Source organism: Sinohyriopsis cumingii, chromosome 11 (assembly GCF_028554795.1).
Source record: "Sinohyriopsis cumingii isolate HCF-2022 chromosome 11, ASM2855479v2, whole genome shotgun sequence".
Classification (NCBI taxonomy): domain Eukaryota; kingdom Metazoa; phylum Mollusca; class Bivalvia; order Unionida; family Unionidae; genus Sinohyriopsis; species Sinohyriopsis cumingii.
Genome location: NC_142971.1, coordinates 67,217,776 through 67,238,306, shown reverse-complemented (window position 1 = coordinate 67,238,306; position 20,531 = coordinate 67,217,776). Strand labels below are relative to the sequence as shown.

The following is a 20,531-nucleotide window of genomic DNA, read 5'->3' as shown; positions in this document are numbered from 1 at the left end:
CCAGTACTTTTCTACAAACAAAAAAAAAGGGTGGATTGGATGTGGATTGAACTTTAAAATGTTTGGTAAATTGTTTTTTCTTGTGAATATGCACAAGTTATAATACTAAAAACCACCTCTAAACTTCAGTGTTGACAGCTCCACGTGACACTTGATAATACAATACACTACTGCAGTGAAATCTTATTGCTGTCAGATGTTGAGTAGCTAATGGCATGCCAGTTATGATGGGATGATGACATAATTTTCTGTCTATTTGAATCATTGGTGACAACAGTAAACAAATGTTGTGTTCATTGTTAGATATGTTTTCTTGAGAAATTGGAGTTTATGATACTGCATTAAAACTAATCAACATCAAAATGGGACAGGATGTTACAATGACACTGCATCAAAACAATGTCAGAGTGGAACAGGACAATACTTTGACACTGTCAAAACTAATCAACATCAAAATGGGACAGGATGTTACTATGACACTGCATCAAAACTATCAGAGTGGGACAGGACAATAATTTGACACTGTCAAAACTAATCAACATCAAAATGGGACAGGATGTTACTATGACACTGCATCAAAACAATGTCAGAGTGGGACAGAACAATAATTTGACACTGTCAAAACTAAGCATCAAAATGGGACAGGATGTTACTATGACACTGCATCAAAACAATGTCAGAGTGGGACAGAACAATAATTTGACACTGTCAAAACTAAACATCAAAATTGGACAGGATGTTACTATGACACTGCATCAAAACAATGTCAGAGTGGGACAGGACACACCTTATACTACAACAAAAACCACATACATGTGTAATATTAACTTTGTTTTTAATGATCTTAAGAATGTGATATATTTTAATTTTGTTTTCCATCCTTGCTCGGTTCAGATTGATTCAGTTGTTATTGTGCATTATTAGGAACTGAAAGGATCAGGTTTGAATCCTGTCCTTGGATCAGCTACCATTGTGTGTCCATACTAAATGATGTATTTGTGGTGTACCATACAAGACAAAAGCAAACTAACCCGCTGTGAAATGCTCAAATAGACATAAACAGGGTTAAGTTTAAACATAGCTTGCAGAATGATTATGTCAAGGGAAAAACATAGAAGCATTATATCTTTGAGGATTTAAATTTTTGACTTTTTGTACTGTATTTTCTTTCCAGCCAATAAAAATGTTTGTAGAAAGCAGGTTATCCTTACCAAGTCAGAAATCTTCCTTTTATGAACTTGATATTCTAAGACCTTTTATTATACCTCATTACAGTTGATATGTATATTTAATTTATTTGCTTGTTGGCTTTTCTCCAGATTATATGTTATGTCTATCAGTATTTTGCAATTGACCTTTGTACAACTTTACGGGGCAAGAGGTAGTAGCCTACTGCCGAGCTCTGTAGTGTCAAGGTCATGCATGACACACTAACGTGGATGGTATTATAGAAAGGTAGACAGATGTAGCTCTACAATGATACCAAATAATCTGGAATATCTAGTTGCACTACAAAATACAGATAGAAAAACCTCATTTATTGGACCCGACGTTTTTTTACACAAAATTTGCCCGTGGTCGGAATCCCATTTTGTGTCCAGATTTTAGACTTTTTGGTCTCACATCTAAGGCAAACCGGTAAGAACTGCAAGCAGACAGACGAGCCTTTGCAAAAAGTAGGATAAGATGGGCATTTGGAATAAAGAGTGGTCTCCATACGAAAATAATGGCTCCGTTTAGCAAAAAAAACAAAAAAAAAACAAGTCCAACTTTTACCCTTCTGCTCATGCGCGAGTCAAATAGCCAATGAAAAATGATGTTTCTAACACAACTAGGCAGTATGTTATTGAAAGATGACCGGGGATTTGGTGTTTTCAAGTCTGTTCAGAAATAGCTTTCAAAATGTGTTTCATACTCGATTTTCAGGCAAAAATGGCAAAAACCTCCAGGGGTTAATGTGTTAATGGAGGTTAACATATTTGAATCTGAGTCTTGGATATCAGTTTTCAACTTAAAATGTTTTAAAAAGAAAACTGACGTAGATCCTGGCTCAGTTATTGTGGCCTAGCTATTTATATGAATGTTGTTTATTTCAAAATTACTTATTCCTACCTTAACATCTGAAGTGAAATCAGTCCTGTTGCAGTGCTCAGTCTTTGACTGAATTTATTTATTTAAGTTGTTCACTGGAATTACAATGTGCTTGTTGATACTTCTGGATTAAATAGTTGACTTGGAATTATGGTGAATTCATTCAAGAACAGTTTGGATTATACCATTGTGATACATTAAAAGACTGATTGGCACATTAGCACATTCAGGACTAAAGGCATATTAACACATACACTATTGGAACTCACTTGAAACACCACTGGAATTCATTTGGACCTTTATACATTTGGATTTGTGATAGAACTTTCAGGATTCTTTGAGATTTTATTTACAATCTTGTAATTTAAAAAAAAAATTCACTTTGTATTCTTGGGAAATAAATTATTATTTAATTTTACAGAACTGGTTGGTTTTCGCTTTTTTCTGTTACCTAGTTTAAGACTATGGTAACAGTTCAGTGATTGGTACATAGAATGTCACATTTCAGGGAACGAAACATGTCTCCATGATACTCATGGAATCTATGTTTGGATTTGGAACAAGACAAGGAAATCCCAGTCAGGTGGTTATAATATTTGCAGGATTGATAACTTTCATCATTTCTTTCTTCAATTTCTCCATCTCGTTTTGAAGTTCTTCCAGCTTTGTATGCTTCTTGATGTATGTAATTTGTTAAAAGTCTGCGATATCGTAAAACTGCAGTATTTCAACTAAATTTGGAAATGCTTGGATGAAACTTATTGGAATGATTTTTATTTAAACACTCACCTGCAGTGTTCATCTATGAGTAGGATATTCAATTTAGCAGGTGTACTTTATTGTTTGTCCTATTGATTGATAGTATCCTGGTTATTTTATGAGGTAGCAAATTTCAAACCGAATTGTGGTAAAAGACATGGTGTGGAGAGACTAACAGCTGGACTCCAAATAATATTGGAATATTTTAGACTAGGTGTCACAATAAATTGAATTCCAGTATTATTTAACTAATAATTATGTACCTTGTGATTGCCACAGTCTTTTCAAATATCAACCAACAAAAGAAGAGTATGGCCATATGATGCAAGAACCAATTAAAGTTAGAGATTTAAGTGGCAAGACTTGTTAAGCTGGATAGAATTGTACATAGTGAACTTTTGTTTTTGGTAAGTTCTAGCTATTTGAATTTACATTTGTAAGTTTTATGAAGTAACTGGTTTTATCAGTACATCACTGACCACTGATGCCTGATGAATGCAGTTTTTAATTAATTACAGTACCATAAGGCCAAGTGTAGCATGATGAAGAGGGATTGGGATTGGATTTAAGTTTTGTGAATGAGTTGTTTATGGATAATGTAATTGAATGATGAATGAATCTGACACCCTTTTATTGTACAAATTATATAGATTTACAATCAAAATTGAACACCAATACAAATCTTTAAACAAATTCTTTAAAAAACCCACCTCATGAACAGAATTGGACCAAGTTTTATAGAAAGCACCCACACATGTTGAGATTTCAAATTTGTACATGTGATCCATCATTAGATATGGCTGTTGTTACTAAATATAAAAAAGCTTTTGAACAGTTTCTTCTAAAAACCAGCTCAGTAGAAGTTTGCCAAGTTTGACCAAAAATGTCCAAGTTTGAAGGCCTCTCAAATGTACATGAATCATGTAGATTCACTATCATGTAGATTCACTGTCATGCAGATTCACTGTCATGTAGATTCACAGTCATGTATGTTCACTATCATATAGATTCACTATCATGTATATTCACTATCATGTAGGTTCACTATCATATAGATTCACTATCATGAATATTCACTATCATGTAGGTTCACTATCATAGATTCATGTCATGTAGATTCAGTCATGCAGATTCATTGTCATGTATATTCACTATCATGTAGATTCACTATCGTGTATATTCACTTTCATGTAGATTCACTGTCCTTTAGATTCACGATTATGTAGATTCACTAACATGTATATATACTGTCATGTAGATCACCTAGATTCACCATTATGTAGATTCACCATCATTTGGATTCACTGTCATGTAGATTCACCATCATGTAGATTCACCATCATGTGGATTCACTGTCATGTAGATTCACTATCATGTAGATTCACTATCATGTAGATCATGTAGATTCACCATCATGTAATTCACCATCATGTGGATTCACTGTCATGTAGATTCACTATCATTATGTCTTCTGTTACTAAATATAGGGAAATATTTAAACAACTTTAATTTACACACAAAAACATTAAACAGAACTAGACTTTGAAAGAAAGAACCCTGACACTAAAACCTTTTAGTATTGGACAAAACAATGCTGATTTACTACCAAATATGGATAAAAATAAAAAATGTAAAGAAATATTGAAACAATTGTTTTAATTCATAGCATATGGAATCAACAGCACTGGAAGAAATTTTTAATACATCTTTTGCTAATAGGCAGATATCAGGGCACCTCATTTACCCAATCTTCTTCCATTGTCTGGAATTAAGAAAACCATGTCTTGTTTGTTTGAGTCTCAGGCTTGTGAGAAAATGTGCTAGTAGCTTATCATGGGTCGGTGGTTCTTTCTAGGGATTTCCCTGGGTTCTTCTTTCACCAGTTAATACTGGCTACCATGTCTAGCCTATCTTGTGCTGAGTAGTGGAGTTAAATCCCAAAACAGCAACAACAACCAAAAATGATATTTCATTTGCTTTATTCAGCATGTCAATATTAGGAAAGACATGATGCAACTCCAAAGATGAGAACTCCCAATGTAATAAAAATGTACCTATTTGTTCTATAGACACATGATTTGGTTATTACTTTACTTCTCCTGTGCCATTGAAGCTAGTAGAGACATACATACATACACACACACGCATGCACACACACACACACACACACATGTTCTCTATTTCAGTAGGTATTTCCATGTAAACTGACCTGTACAGATAGATATACAGATATTACTAAAATGCATTCAGGAACCAGAAGGATTTAGCTACATGTATAAATTATTACTGACTTTAATGCCCACATTGAAAAGTCTTAGCTTCATGAAATTTATAACAAGCAATATTGATTGATTTCAGCTGTAATGCACTAAAATAATCAATAGTCCTTAAATTAAGAAAATTGATCTTGTTTATGTCTTATAAAGCATTACTAATTAAAAACTGATCACTGTGTTCAGACTTCGAGCTATTGGATGTAATGCAGCATTGATACCATTTCATAAATGACATCAGTATGAAGAGTATTCCTTAGTTGATTTTGTATAAAGTTAGATTGAAACTTTATATGACTTTTTTCCAAAGTTATTACATTCTATATTTGACCCAATCCAGGATTATTCCAGATGATTTCAACTTCATAGTTTTGTAAAAAAAAGAAATAATGAGTCCAAGAGACGTCACTTTTCTTGGGTTTTGGTGCCCTTACACTTGAATCCAATATTCATGTTTCAACATTCAGTTAAAGTTACAGTAAGTGCATTTCTTTTCTGTCTCACCTATTTTTTCTTTCATCCCTGAGAATTGCCAGTAGAATGTGTGAAACACTGTCAATGATATACTCCTGCTTAGTATAGCATGATACACTGGCAGTGATATGCCTCTGCTAAATATGTTATACACTGGCAATGATATAGTCCTGTTTGGTATAGCATCATACATCGGCAGTGATATACTCCTGCTTAGTAAAGCATGATACATTGGCAATGATATGCCTCTGCTAAATATGTGATACATTGGCAGTGATATACTCCTGCTTAGTACAGAATAATACATTGGCAATGATATACTCCTGCTTAATATAGCATGATACGTTTGCAGTGATAAAATCCTGCCTAATATAGCATGATACATTGGCAGTGATATACTTCTGCTTAGTAAATCATGATCCCTTGGCAGTGATATACTCCTGCTTAGTAAAGCATGATATGTTGGCAGTGATATACTCCTGCTCAGTTATAACATGATATATTGGCAATGACATTCTCGTGCTTAGTATAATGTGATACATTGGCATTTACATACTCCTGCTTAATTTTGTGGGATACATTGGCAATGATATGCTCCTGCTTAGTATAGCATTATACATTGGCAGTGAAATTCTCCTGCTTGGTATATTGGGATACATTGGCGGTGACATTCTCCTGCTTAGTATAGTGGGATACATTGGCAATGATACAGTCATGTTTAGTACAGTGGGATACCTTAGCAGTGATATTCTCCTGCTTAGTATAGCATGATATATTGGCGGTGACATTCTCCTGCTTAGTATAGTGGGATACATTGGCAATGATACAGTCATGTTTAGTACAGTGGGATACCTTAGCAGTGATATTCTCCTGCTTAGTATAGCATGATATATTGGCAGTGAAATTCTCCTGCTTATTAAAGCATGATATCATGGCAATGATAATAATTCTGCTTAGTAAAGCATGATACCTTGGCAGTGATATTCTCCTGCTTAGTATAGTGGGATACATTGGCAATGATACAGGCGTGTTTAGTACAGTGGGATGCATTGGCAGTGATATACTCCTACTTAATATGTGATACACTGAGGATCCAAAATGGGTAATGATTGCATATGAATTATGAAATGAGCTGATCAGTGTCCTGCTCTTGTGAGCTTTGGCATCGAAAAGTCAAACTCACACCTTTTTAAGAACAACTTAACCATCAAAAGGTCGAAATCACACCTTTTTGAGAATAATTTTACAATCAAAAGGCTGAAATACATTAAAATAAATCTCACCTTTTTAATAACATCTTTACCACCAAAAAGACATAATGATGTGTAAAGTTTTTGTTAAGTCAGCACATGATTACTTAAAAAGTACTTTTCTGTGCAGAGGATCCAGTAACACCCCAAATCTTAACATCAGTGACATTACTAACCTTATGAATTCCACAAGCAAAGAAAGAATCTTGATAGGCCATTCTCATATTTCAGGCCCATTATATGGCATACAATCATAATAGGCCATGTTCATATTTTGGGTCCATCATATGGCATACAATCATAATAGGCCATTCTCATATTTTGGGCCCATTATATGGCATACAATCATAATAGGCCATGTTCATATTTTGGGCCCATTATATGGCATGCAATCTTAATAGGCCATGTTCATATTTTGGGCCCATTATATGGCATACAATCTTAATAGGCCATGTTCATATTTTGGGCCCATTATATGGCATACAATCTTAATAGGCCATGTTCATATTTTGGGCCCATTATATGGCATACAATTCCAAATCCTCTTTAGCTGATTGTAGATGAAAAAAGAAATTATGAAGCCATGTTCTAATTTATCAGTTTTTTAAAATAGATGTATTAAATCCAAGTCATATTTACTATCATCATGCCGATCCATCTCCACCTGCTATTTTTCTCTATGCAAGTGTATTTTGGCTCATGTTTGCACAAGTTATCTTTACTAGTGAACATACAGAGATATAATTACTTTGGTTACATACAGTTTTGTTGTGTAGTTGCTTTGTTTGGTCATAAACAGTTTTATGTATAGTTTGTCTGATTATATACAGTTCAGATGTGTAGTTACTTTGTCTGGTGATACACAGTTTAGATGTGTAGTTACATTGTTAGGTTATATATTGTTTAGATGTGTAGTTACTTTGGTTATACACAGTTTAGATGTATAGGTACTTTGTCAGTTTATATATAGTTTGGATGTGTAGTTACTTTGTCTGGTTATATACAGTTCAGATGTGTAGTTACTTTGTCTGGTTATATACAGTTCAGATGTGTAGTTACTTTGCCTGGTTATACACAGTTTACATGTGTAGTTACTTTGTCTGGTTATACACAGTTTACATGTGTAGTTACTTTGTCTTGTTATACACAGTTAACGTGTAGTTACTTTGTCTAGTTATACACAGTTTACATGTGTAGTTACTTTGTCTTGTTATACACAGTTAACATGTGTAGTTACTTTGTCTGGTTATACACAGTTTAGATGTGTAGTTACTTTGTCTGGTTATACACAGTTTACATGTGTAGTTACTTTGTTTGGTTATATATAGTTTATATGTGTAGTTACTTTCTCTGGTTATCCACAGTTTAGATGTGTAGTTACCTTATCTGATTATACACAGTTTTGATGTGTAGTTACTTTGTCAGGTTATATATAGTTTAGATGTGTAGTTACTTTGTCTGCTTATACACAGTTTAGGTGTGTAGTGATTTTGTCTGCTTATACACAGTTTAGTTGTGTGGTTACTTTGTCATGTTATATATAGTTTAGATGTGTAGTTACTTTGCTTATACACAGTATTGATGTGTAGTTACTTTGTCTGCTTATACACAGTTTAGATGTGTAGTGACTTTGTCTGCTTATACACAGTTTAGATGTGTAGTTACTTTGCTTATACACAGTTTAGATGTGTAGTTACTTTGCTTATACACAGTTTAGGTGTGTAGTGATTTTGTCTGCTTATACACAGTTTAGTTGTGTGGTTACTTTGTCTGCTTATACACAGTTTAGATGTACAATATGTAGTTAATAAATGCTCATTTTTTTCTCCATTAACTTTACATTGTCAGAATCGTTTGGTATTTTACAATGTTGCACTCGTGTGCACAATTCATATTGCACTCATAAAGGAACTATTTTCTATTATAAACAAACAGTGGATGCAGAGGCCAGCACTTTTGATTTTTTTTGTCTGTGGATGAAGTAAACCAACTGTTTTTGAAAGCAGAGATGCCAAGTTGACATTGTGGATGAATTCATAGACTCACAAAAGAAACTTTCAACTAAACAGGCAACTGAACGTGATATCAGAAATGTGTAGCAATTCCTGTATGATAACTACTTTGTAAACAAATCATGTACACTCATGTAGTAGGCACTTTACATTTTGGTTGAATAAATTTATTTCTGATTGAACCAAAGCATATGTTTCATAGACTGCCACATACCAGCTGCTTTTTTACATTCTGTGTTAACTTTTTTGATACAATGTTTCAGATTTAGGCGGGTGACAGATGCCAGATTTCATATAATTGCTGAGTCCCTACAAATAACATGCAAGTGACAAGGCATAAACTGTCTTCTTTAGGTGGTAATAAGAATGGCAAAAAATATACTTACCGTTTTACATCCTGAATTTCCTCAAGATGTACTCTCTTAGTTCTGCAAACCCAAATTATATTAGCCATGTCATGGTACTCAAGCTTGATTACACATTTCAAAATTGTACTGTAATTTCCAGTATAACTGCATTTACATCCTTCTTACTGCACTAAAAATGAAATAAACATTATATTCCATAGTCTTTTAATAATTGCAATTGAAAGACTTCATATTTTTCCCCACATTATGATTTCAAACATTCAGTGACAGAACAGAAACACTTGCAGATGTCAACATACTGCTCTGTCACTGCTGAAATCCGATGTACTTCATGTAGAATTGGCACAGATAAATTGAGTCCATAATCACAAAATTTCATAGGAACTACACAAATACCAAAATCTATTCATTCCAGATCAAATGGAAACGTTGTTGCAACGTGCATTCATTCACAATGTGACTCCAATTTTCAATTTTAAGTAGACCAAAATACCATTTTCTTTTGAAAGTTATGTCTAGCATGTGACTAAGATAAAATTTATCTGGGCAGAGTTATGTGCCCATTAATAATGTTGTTGTGTAATGATGAATCTGCGCTTTTGTATTTAGTTTGGAATATGGCATACATTCAGTTACTTTGTTTCTTGTAGTGTATTTTGTTAATATAATTAGGCATTAGGTAGAATAAAAAAATGAGCACATAATAAAAAGGTTATTGCATTTGTGTGGGAAAATATGAACTCATTTTGTCGGATGGATATACTGCACTCTCAAGGTTATGCAGTATTTCCATCAGAAAAACTCATTCATATTTTCCAATACAAATGCAGTAACCTATAATTACTTGGCCTGGATATATATATACAGTTTAGATATGTAGTTCCTTGGACTGGTTATATACAGTTCAGATATATAGTTAGTGTATCCCCTAGGGGTGCAAGACTGTGAGTAAAAAATCCCCTTGGTGTTAAAACTGGGGGTCAGACTGAATAAAACACAAACTTTGGTATCAGAGCTGTGGGTCACAAAAAATTGGGAGTCTCAGAAGCACAAATGAAGGTAAAGGGTAATACTGGTTACTTAGACTGATTATATACAGTTAGTATGCGTAGTTACTTTGGTCATATATAGTTTAAATTTGTTATTACTTGGTCTGGTCATGTACAGTTTAGATATGTAGTTACTTTGTCTGGTCAAATACAGTTTATATGTGTAGTTACTTAGTTTGGTTTTCTAACTTGTGTTTACATGTGTGTGTGTGTGTGTGTGAGAGAGAGAGAGAGAGAGAGAGAGAGAGAGAGAGAGAGAGAGAGAGAGAGAGAGAGAGAGAGAGAGAGATAAGTAGGGATTGATTTAATCCTGTTATACCTGTCTGTTCATCATAACTAATCTCAAGCTTAATTAGTATATTTTTGAACCTAGTAACCCTTGAACATTTTAACTAAATCCATCTGAAATATTTACGCAGATTATGGTTAATTGATGCTGTTTACTGTCACACTTAGTGACAATCTGCTGAAACAGTCGTTTGTACATGAATGTTAGTAGGACAAAAGCATAATGAAGTTGTATGGGTATATGCGAAAACTTGCCAGTATCTTCCCCTGGGTTGTTGGTTCTTACTGGGGTTTTCCTGGGTTGTTTCTCTGCCCGTTACACCGGCCATCATATATATAGCCTATCTTGCTTTGAGAAATGGCATTAAATGCCAAAAACAACAACAATAACATCAACACCTGTATTTAGGTGGATAAGGTAAAATGTAGGTGGATAAGGTAAACTGTCAAATGATATTGTTTGTACAAATATAGTTTAAGTACAACATACATTGAAGTGGATATGGTAAACAAAGGCTTGGAGTGGAAATAATGAACTAGGTTGGGAAATGTGTTTACATGCATCATTCTTCTTATGTCCTTTAATATTATCAGTACAATACATTGTAGTTGACATGGGAAAGAAAGGCTTGGAGTGGAAATAATAAACTAGGTTGTGTTTACATTCATCATTCTTCTTATCTTGTCTCTTAATACTATTGATCTCATTGGTTTCTTTATGAAATATTTATAATAACACTACATCAGATATTGTATTTTCCTTCACAATAGAGTGTTAATATATTTACATATTTATAAACTTTCTAATTCTAGCTAATAGGAAGACCAAATAGATATATGATGTTTGGAATGAATAATTTCCTACCTCCCTCCAGTGTATTTTTGTTTGACATTAATTTGCCCAGCTCTGGTGCTGTGTTGGATCAATGGAACTAGAATTAATTAAAATCATGGGCAAAGACTTCAGTACAGATCCTGTTACAAATCAAATGGGTTAATTAGGAGTCAGTTTCATATAAAACAGGAAAAGTATAACAGTAACTGTGTCAGTATAATCATATTATTTTTGTACATGATAATCAGAGTGTTTGCATCGCATGATGTTCTGATTGTAGGCAAATCAAAGAGATGCTAGATGCATATACAAGAACAAAGTTGTTACATATCATTGAATGAGAAATGTTAAAGTATCTTATTTTTGACACCTTTTTGAATAGCAGCAACATTTCTTTGAAATCAGATTTCACTGTATATATAGAATGCAGAACATGAACATTTCATTTGTCAGAATAGTGTTCAACTGTAATTCATTTCTGAAGCCAATTTAAGAAGCAATTAGCTTTCAGCAAAGCCCAACAAAAATAAATTTCAGAACTCTTGATTGACCGAGTTTTACTTTGTGAAGCACACCAGCACACAAAAAATAAGATGGTGGGAGCTATTAATTCTTTGCACATACTGCAAACAACACATCAACTTATGTCAGCTTGGTTCTGACCAGGATTCACTCAGAGAATCCAGCAGAGAAGTTTGAACACCAGAATCATCCAGTCACTAGTGACTGTAGTAATGAACACTAATGACCTTCAAACCCCCTTTGAATGATATTGAATTTGTATTTAAAATTTTAGCTATTGCAATGTTGTGCAACCATATTAAAAAAGGGGAAATTTTGGGCATGTGGAAATTGGAGTCTGGGCTTGTGAAATTTCAGTCAGGGCTTGTGAGTTTATTTAAGTCACCAGCCCATGGCCTGTGTTTAAAAATAATTCTTTGAGCACTGCACGCATATAAATTTGAGAATATTGTTCAAAAGATGACTGCTGCATAAGAATAGCAGAAGAGTACTTTCCTTATTTGCTATTTATAGCAACAATATATGACCCATTTCCAAGAAAACAGATGGGGGTGTCTTCAGATGTGAACTGTCTAACAGATTGATTATATTGATAAACCAGTTAGTTAGCAGACCAGTCTATGGTGCCAGATGTGAAGTGAAACACGTTATGGTGTGAATTGTTGATGTTATATGATGGAAAATGTAAGAGCAGTTAAACCTTTTCAGACTTGGACACATGTCAGATCAGAAATTAAACAAATGAACACTGCTTTACAAACTTTAAAAGTATATGAGAGTAATGTAATACAGCACTCAGAGCACCTGACCATGATCATTACAGAATTTCAGTTCATAATCATTCAGTGAAAGTTACACATGTAGACTATAGTTAAAGTGAGTGCTGAATATAAATAATTTTTCAGTATATTTTATGTTTGTATTCTGGATTTAATCCATATGGATTTTGTCTTTTGTGACAAGAAGGTTGACCAGCTGCAGAACCAGGTTAGCAGTAAAACTATCTTTTTTCATGGGTTCAAGTCATGGGTTCGGCCAATGTGGGTAAATGAGAAAACTTGCCAGTAGCTTCCTGTAGTTGCGTGTTTCTTATGGAGGTTTTCCTGAGTGTTTCTTATGGAGGTTTTCCTGGGTTCTTCATCCACCATTTACAGTGGCCCCACATATAGCCTATCATGTACTGAAAAATGTAGTTAAGCCGAAAATAGCAACAGATGGTTTCTGCACAAAATTTCAGTTCCCAACCTTGTACTTTCACCAGAGTTTGTGGATGACTTGTACATTGTTTAAGTAAGGAGCCTATTGATAATGAGGCCAGACATGATAGTCACTGTGACCACCAGCAGATAAATGGTTTTTGCATCAAAATTCAGTTCTACACCATGTTCCTTCACCAAAGTTTGTGCATGAATTGAACTCAACATACGGATGAGGCAACTTGACGTGGGGGTCAGATTAGGTAAGACTTTATGATCACTTTGACAAAAACAAAAATGGGTTTTACGGAATAACATTTGTTTGAGAGTAACGTCCATGACCAAGCTTTGTGGATGGTTTACACAATAAAGAAAGCGGGTCTAAAGTAAAAAGTATTATGGTCATGATAAATTTAAGAAGAAATAATGATTTCTGCATAGCAACTTCAGTTCCAGACTGATACCATGACCAGTGGTTCAAGACATTGAGACAGTGGCCATGGTCATGAATCTCCAGACTGGACCATGAAGTACTGGTGCTGAAAGAGAGGACTCTGACACCTGGGATGGACATGTAATGTACAGAGAAGGAACTCTTGTTGATTAAAATTGCAATGAAACTTGGAGAAAAAAATATGCTCATCACATCAAGATGTGCATCTGAACAAACCACTTCATGCAGTGAAACTTAGTACCTATTATGGTAATCCATCATGCATTATACGAGAATACTCTGACCACATCAAGTCTTTCAGTTTATGATGGTTCACTGTGAAACTGAGTACCTTATATGGTAATCCATCATGCATTAGAAGACAGTACTGTGACCACAGCTAGTCTTTCTGTTTTTCATGGTTCACTGTGAAACTAGGTACCTATTGTGGTCATCCATCATACCTTATATAACAGAATACTGTGACCACAGCTAGTCTTTCATTTTTTGATGGATCACTGAGACTGAGTACCTATTATGGTCATCCATCTGAAGACATTTACATTGACAAATCCCAGTACTCTATGAGTATTATGAGAGTCATCTCCCATTTTTTTACTTTGAGCTGGCTGTAGTTTATGACTGAATCTTGCAAATGGATTGCTGTGAAATGTAATACATATTATGATGATGATCAGAAGATTTACCTTGTGAACAGTTATTACTACATATTTTGTGCAATTAAAATGGGATGCAATATATGACAATACTTTTGTAAACTCAGTTCTGATGTTATTGATGGATTTTTGTTATACATATAAATGGTACATATCATGATGTTATATATGTGAATGGTACATATCATGATGTTATACTTGTGAATGGTACATATCATGATGTTATACATGTGAATGGTACATATGATGTTATACATGTGAATGGTACATATCATGATGTTATACTTGTGAATGGTACACATCATGATGTTATACATGTTAATGGTACTTATCATGATGTTATACTTGTGAATGGTACATATGATGTTATACATGTGAATGGTACATATCATGATGTTATACTTGTGAATGGTACATATCATGATGTTATACATGTGAATGGTACACATCATGATGTTATATTTGTGAATGGTACATATCATGATGTTATATATGTGAATGGTACATGTCATGATCATCATATGAAGATTTACATGATTGCAATATTTGTAGGAAGTCATGCCTTTTTAACTTGCATCTTGAGGCAGTTAGTCTCACAGTTAAGACTTTACTATGAACTTGATCATCTCTAAATTTCCATCATATTGTTAATAGTGAGATATAGGAGAGGTACAGGTAAATTTATGGCAGCAATTGCTTACCATACCTCTACTCTACTTTGTTTTCAGGTGATGATCTACTTGGTTGACCATGTCTTACCACAAAGTTACTTTTCCAACAATCTGCGAGCACTGTCTGTAGATATGGCTGTGTTTCGAGACCTCCTCAGAATTACAAACATCAGACTTTCTAAACACCTGGATTACCTACAGCATGCACAGGACCAGACTACAGGTAAATCTGCAGGATATACAGGTAACCTGCAATGTATGAATAGCGTAGCAAATTTGATCATGCTTTGGAACAAGTAACAAAAAAATACTTTTGGAGGAATGAATGAACACATTAAAAATCTCAAGTATACCCTGAAACAATCAACAGTCACTTGAAAACTTTGTAGCACAGTGAAAAGCAAGCTAAATTAAGGTAGTCATACTAAGTTACTGTTAGCAAGATATGTACCAGATATGTCTGTTTATAATAATAATAATGACCCCAAAATATGCATCAATATGACTGGCAATACTAGATCATGGAAGATATGTACCAGATATGCCTGTTCATACTAATGATCCCTAAATATGTATCAAATATGCCTGGCAGTACTAGGTTAATGACCCCAAGTAATGGACTAAATACATCTGGTCATACTAGGTTACTTGCCCCAAACTATGGACTAAATACATCTAGCCATACTAGTTTACTGGCCCCAAACTATGGACTATATACATCTGGCCATATTAGTTTACTGGCCCCAAACTATGAACTATACACATCTGGCCATATTAGTTTACTGGCCCCAAACTATGGACTAAATACATCTGGCCATATTAGTTTACTGGCCCCAAACTATGGACTATATACATCTGGCCATATTAGTTTTCTGGCCCCAAACTGTGGACTATATACATCTGGCCATATTAGTTTACTGACCCCAAAACTATGGACTATATACATCTGTCCATATTAGTTTACTGGCCCCAAACTATGGACTAAATACATCTGGCCATATTAGTTTACTGGCCCCAAACTATGGACTATATACATCTGGCCATATTAGTTTACTGGTCCCAAATTGTGGACTATATACATCAGGCCATATTAGTTTACTGGCCCCAAACTATGGACTAAATACATCTGGCCATATTAGTTTACTGGTCCCAACTATGGACTATATACATCTGTCCATATTAGTTTACTGGCCCCAAACTATGGACTAAATACATATGGCCATATTAGTTTACTGGCCCCAAACTATGGACTAAATACTTCTGGCCATATTAGTTTACTGGCGCCAAACTATGGACTATATACATCTGTCCATATTAGTTTACTGGCCCCAAACTATGGACTAAATACTTCTGGCCATATTAGTTTACTGGCCCCTTACTATGAACTATATAGATCTGGCCAAACTAATTTACTGGCCCCAAACTATGGACTAAATACTTTTTACTGGCCCCTTACTATGAACTATATAGATCTGGCCAAACTAATTTACTGGCCCCAAACTATGGACTAAATACTTCTGGCCATATTAGTTTACTGGCCCCTTACTATGAACTATATAGATCTGGCCATACTAGTTTACTGGCCCCAAACTATATACATCTGGACATACTAAGTTGGTGGCCAGAAGAAATGTAATTGACTGAGGCTTCAACTGAGATCAGACCCTCATCAGGATAAATCAAGTTTTCCTGTAATGTGATCCTTGGATTCTAAACTCTAAAAGGTCAGATCTTCGAATTTTAAATACAAGTTCTGCTTCGGTCTGTTACTGGTCCCAATATATGTATCAAATACACCTGCCCATACAAGGTTACTGGTCCCAATATATGTATCAAATACACCTGGCCATACAAGGTTACTGGTCCCAAGATATGTAACAACTACATCTGTCCATACTAGGTTACTGGCTCATAGATATATAACAAATACATTTGACCATGGCTACAGGATGTACTAAATGTGTCTGACCATATTAGATTACTGGCCCAAGATAATATACCAATTAATCTAACAATACAAGATTACTGGCCCAAGATATATACCAAATACACCAGTCCATACTAGATTACTGGCCCCAAGGTATGTACCAAATACATCTGTCCATACTAGATTACTGGCCCCAGTATATGTACCAAATACATCTCTCCATACTAGATTACTGGCCCCAACTTATGTACCAAATACATCTGTCCATACTAGATTACTGACCACAAGATATGTACCAAATACCTCTGACTGTATTGAATTTCGGGCCCCAAGATAGATAACTAATATATTTGACCATGGTCTAAAGAAATGTGCCAAATACATCTGACCATTCTAGGGTACTGGCCACAAGATATATACCAAATGCATCTGATCTTGCTAGATTACTGGCTATAAGATATATACCAAATACAGCTAACCTTATTAGATTACTGGCTACAAGATATATATACTAAATAGCTCTGACTGTACTTGATTACTGGCCACAAGAAATAAACCAAATAGCTCTGATCTTACTAGATTACTGGCCACAAGACATGTACCAAATACATCTGACCATTCCAGGTTACTGGCACCAAGCTACGTGATTCACTGAGGCTTTAGCCGAGTATACTGATTGAGTGTTTCAGTAATGTGATCACTGGATTCTTTACTCTAAAAAGTCAGATCTCAAAATTTTAGATAGTTCTGTTTAAGTCTGATTTTAGGAGATTTAATTATGGTTGTATTCAAAATTTTGATTGAAGTTAACCATGTTTACACGATTTACCTAACAAAATGTTTTCTTTAATTGATTTCCTCATAGCATAAAAGAAGTTTTATTTCAATTCTTATGGAAAAATGTTTTAAAATAGCTCCTATTGTTATTGAAGTGGTTATTATTTCTTTCTTTTTTAATATTCTTTGCTGCGCAGGTGGATGCTATGAGCCACCATTGACCAATGTGTTCACAATGCAGTGGTTCCTGACCCTGTTTGCCACCTGCCTGCCAAAAGCCACAGTGCTTCGAGTATGGGACTCCATTCTCCTGGAAGGCTCAGAGATTCTCCTCAGGACAGCACTTGTCATCTGGGGAAAACTGGCAAGGTGAGGAAACAAATTTGAGGCTGAAGCCATGCATAAAGGGAATCAAGCTCCCAGTCTTTTGATCCTGATTGAGCCTGCAGTGCCAATCATTACACCACTTGACATCTGGGCATAATTCTAAAACCTGTCATACATATAGCCATATCATGATGCTAACCTGTATTTTGTTGAAAGATGTCACATTACTGTACAATACAATATTGTGATGTCATTGCAAAAATGCACAGCTGGTGGTCAAGAGAGACACTTCTAGCAACTAGATCAAAAGAGTTTAGTCAGATTGAACAACCAAATATTCTTTTATCCATGCCAGATTTGAAATAATGACTTGAAAAGAAGTTCAGATTCAAATCCCTCTTTGTAATGTGATATTACTCTAATTCCCTCATGCTTATGCATTTGGGAATTATTTAAAATTTGAACATTACAAACACATATTAAAATAAATGCCTTATTCTGAGTCATTACTTTTTAGGTATTAGGCTGATTGTTGTAAATAAGTGAAAAGCTATTTCCGTTGCATAATATCAACTAGATGACATTTCAATTAATTTCTGTCAGTTGCTTAAAAGAGGTGTTCACTTTTATAGGTCATAAAAATAATGATTTTTTAAAATTAATATGCATTGGTATTTTTATATTAATACTGGGCCCTTGGGTGGCCGAGTGGTCTAAAGTGCCTGTATTTACTGGTCACTGCAATCTCTCCTCTGTCCACATGGGTTTGAGTCTTGGGCTTAGTCAATATGTGAGAAAGCTGGTCTATAGCTTCCTGTGGTTCACCTGTTCTTCTAGGGGTTTTCTGGGTTATTCCTCCACCAGTTGTATTGGCTGCCATGTATAGCATAGTGTGTGCTGAAAAGTTATGTTAAGCCCAAAACAACAAAGCATATTAATATGAATAGGCATTTTTATATTAATGTGAGTTGGTATTTTTATTAGCCCTACAGGTACTAGACCAGAAGAGTTTATGGAATGGTCTGTTGTCTGGTGCCCATTCAGCCATTAGCTAAAGTTATCACTACTTCTTCTGAACTTCTTGGTGCATTACCATGAAACATTACACATGCATTCATCCTATTGTTTAGTTGGTCCTAAAAGAAAATGGTGCTGCTTGGAATTGCAATATGGCCACCACTGTAGCCATCTTGAAAAACTTGTTATTGGTTCTCCAAATGGATGGTCATCCCTGTTTTGTTTTACTAAAAGACTTTCTATTATGTGTAGATGCATCAGAATGAAAATGGTGATGATCTGTTATCCAATATGGCCATCTTGAAAATATGTTATCATGATTTCTCCAGAACAGAAAGTCATATTGACATGGGGTTTTCACCAGAAGTCTTATTAATGAGCTCTAGTTCTTCCAATATGTAAATGATGCCAGCCTGTTATCCAAGATGGCCACTAGAATGACCTTGAAAATCTTGTTATTGCTACTCCTCCTGAATGGATGATCATATCAACATGGGGTTTTCGCTGATGAACTTCTTATGAAGTCTAGTTGGTCCTACATGGAAATGGTGCTGATCTGATATCCAATATGGCCACCAGAGTGGCTATCTTGAAAATCTTGTTGTTATTCCTGCTAAAGGCACTGTCACATCAACATGGAGATTCAACTAAAAGACTTCTTATGATGTCCTAAATTAAAATTTGGAAACTCTGATGTCCAATATGGCCACCACAAGAACCATCTTGAAAATCATGTTATCACTATTCTCTTGATTGAAATGTTATATTGCCATGGAATTTTCACCAGAAGACTTATTGTATGTTTAGCTGGTTCTAAATGAAAACAGTGTTGACCTGATGTCTGATATGGCCGTCTTGAAAATATTGTCATTGCTATTGCTTCTGCCATGGAGTTTTCACAAGACTTCTTTTGGTATATAGTTGGTTGAAATGAAAATGGTGTCAATCTGATGTCCAATATAGTTACAGTAGTGGCCAGCTTAAAAATATTAATACTACTTCTTCTGAATAGATGGTCATATCAAAAAAGGGCTTTTACTAAAAACCTTTTTATGATGGTGCCATTCAGATATTCAGTATGCCTGCCACAGTGGCCATCTTCAAAATCTTATTATCATTATTTCTCATGAATGAATGGTTGTTGTTGTTGTTGTTATTGTAGGGTTTAACGCCATTTTGCAGCACATGATAGGCTATACATGGCGGCCAGTATTAATGGTGGAGGAAGAACCTGGGAAAACCCCGGAAAGAACCACCGACCCATGAGAAGCTACTGGCAAGCTTTCTCACATGAATCTGAGACTCGAACCCACACAGACAGAGGTGAGATGGCAGTGATCCGTAACGGAGAGCACTTTAGACCACTCTGCCACTCAGGACCCCTGAATGAATGGTCATATCAGCATGGGGTTTACACTGAAAGATTTTTTTGCTGTTGAGTTGGTCATAAATGAAATTGATGTCGCTCTGACTTCTAATGACTACCACTGGCCATTTTAAAATGTTTTTATGAATATTTTGGCTGGTCATATTGACATTGTACTTTCACCAAAAGACTTCTTATGATATTTCATTGTTACTAAAT

The 20,531-nt window shown here is 35.0% G+C and overlaps 1 protein-coding gene across 1 annotated transcript in view; it reads left to right on the top strand.

Moving 5' to 3' along the window:
• The window catches only part of LOC149788618 (uncharacterized), a 152,524-nt gene that overhangs the window by 85,788 nt on the left and 46,205 nt on the right, over positions 1-20,531 (top strand). Inside the window, exons 6-7 of the mRNA XM_089974700.1 lie at positions 14,956-15,121; positions 17,800-17,971. Of these exons, the coding sequence (XP_089830826.1) occupies positions 14,956-15,121; positions 17,800-17,971 (338 nt within the window). The remainder of the gene's footprint in view (positions 1-14,955; positions 15,122-17,799; positions 17,972-20,531) is intronic.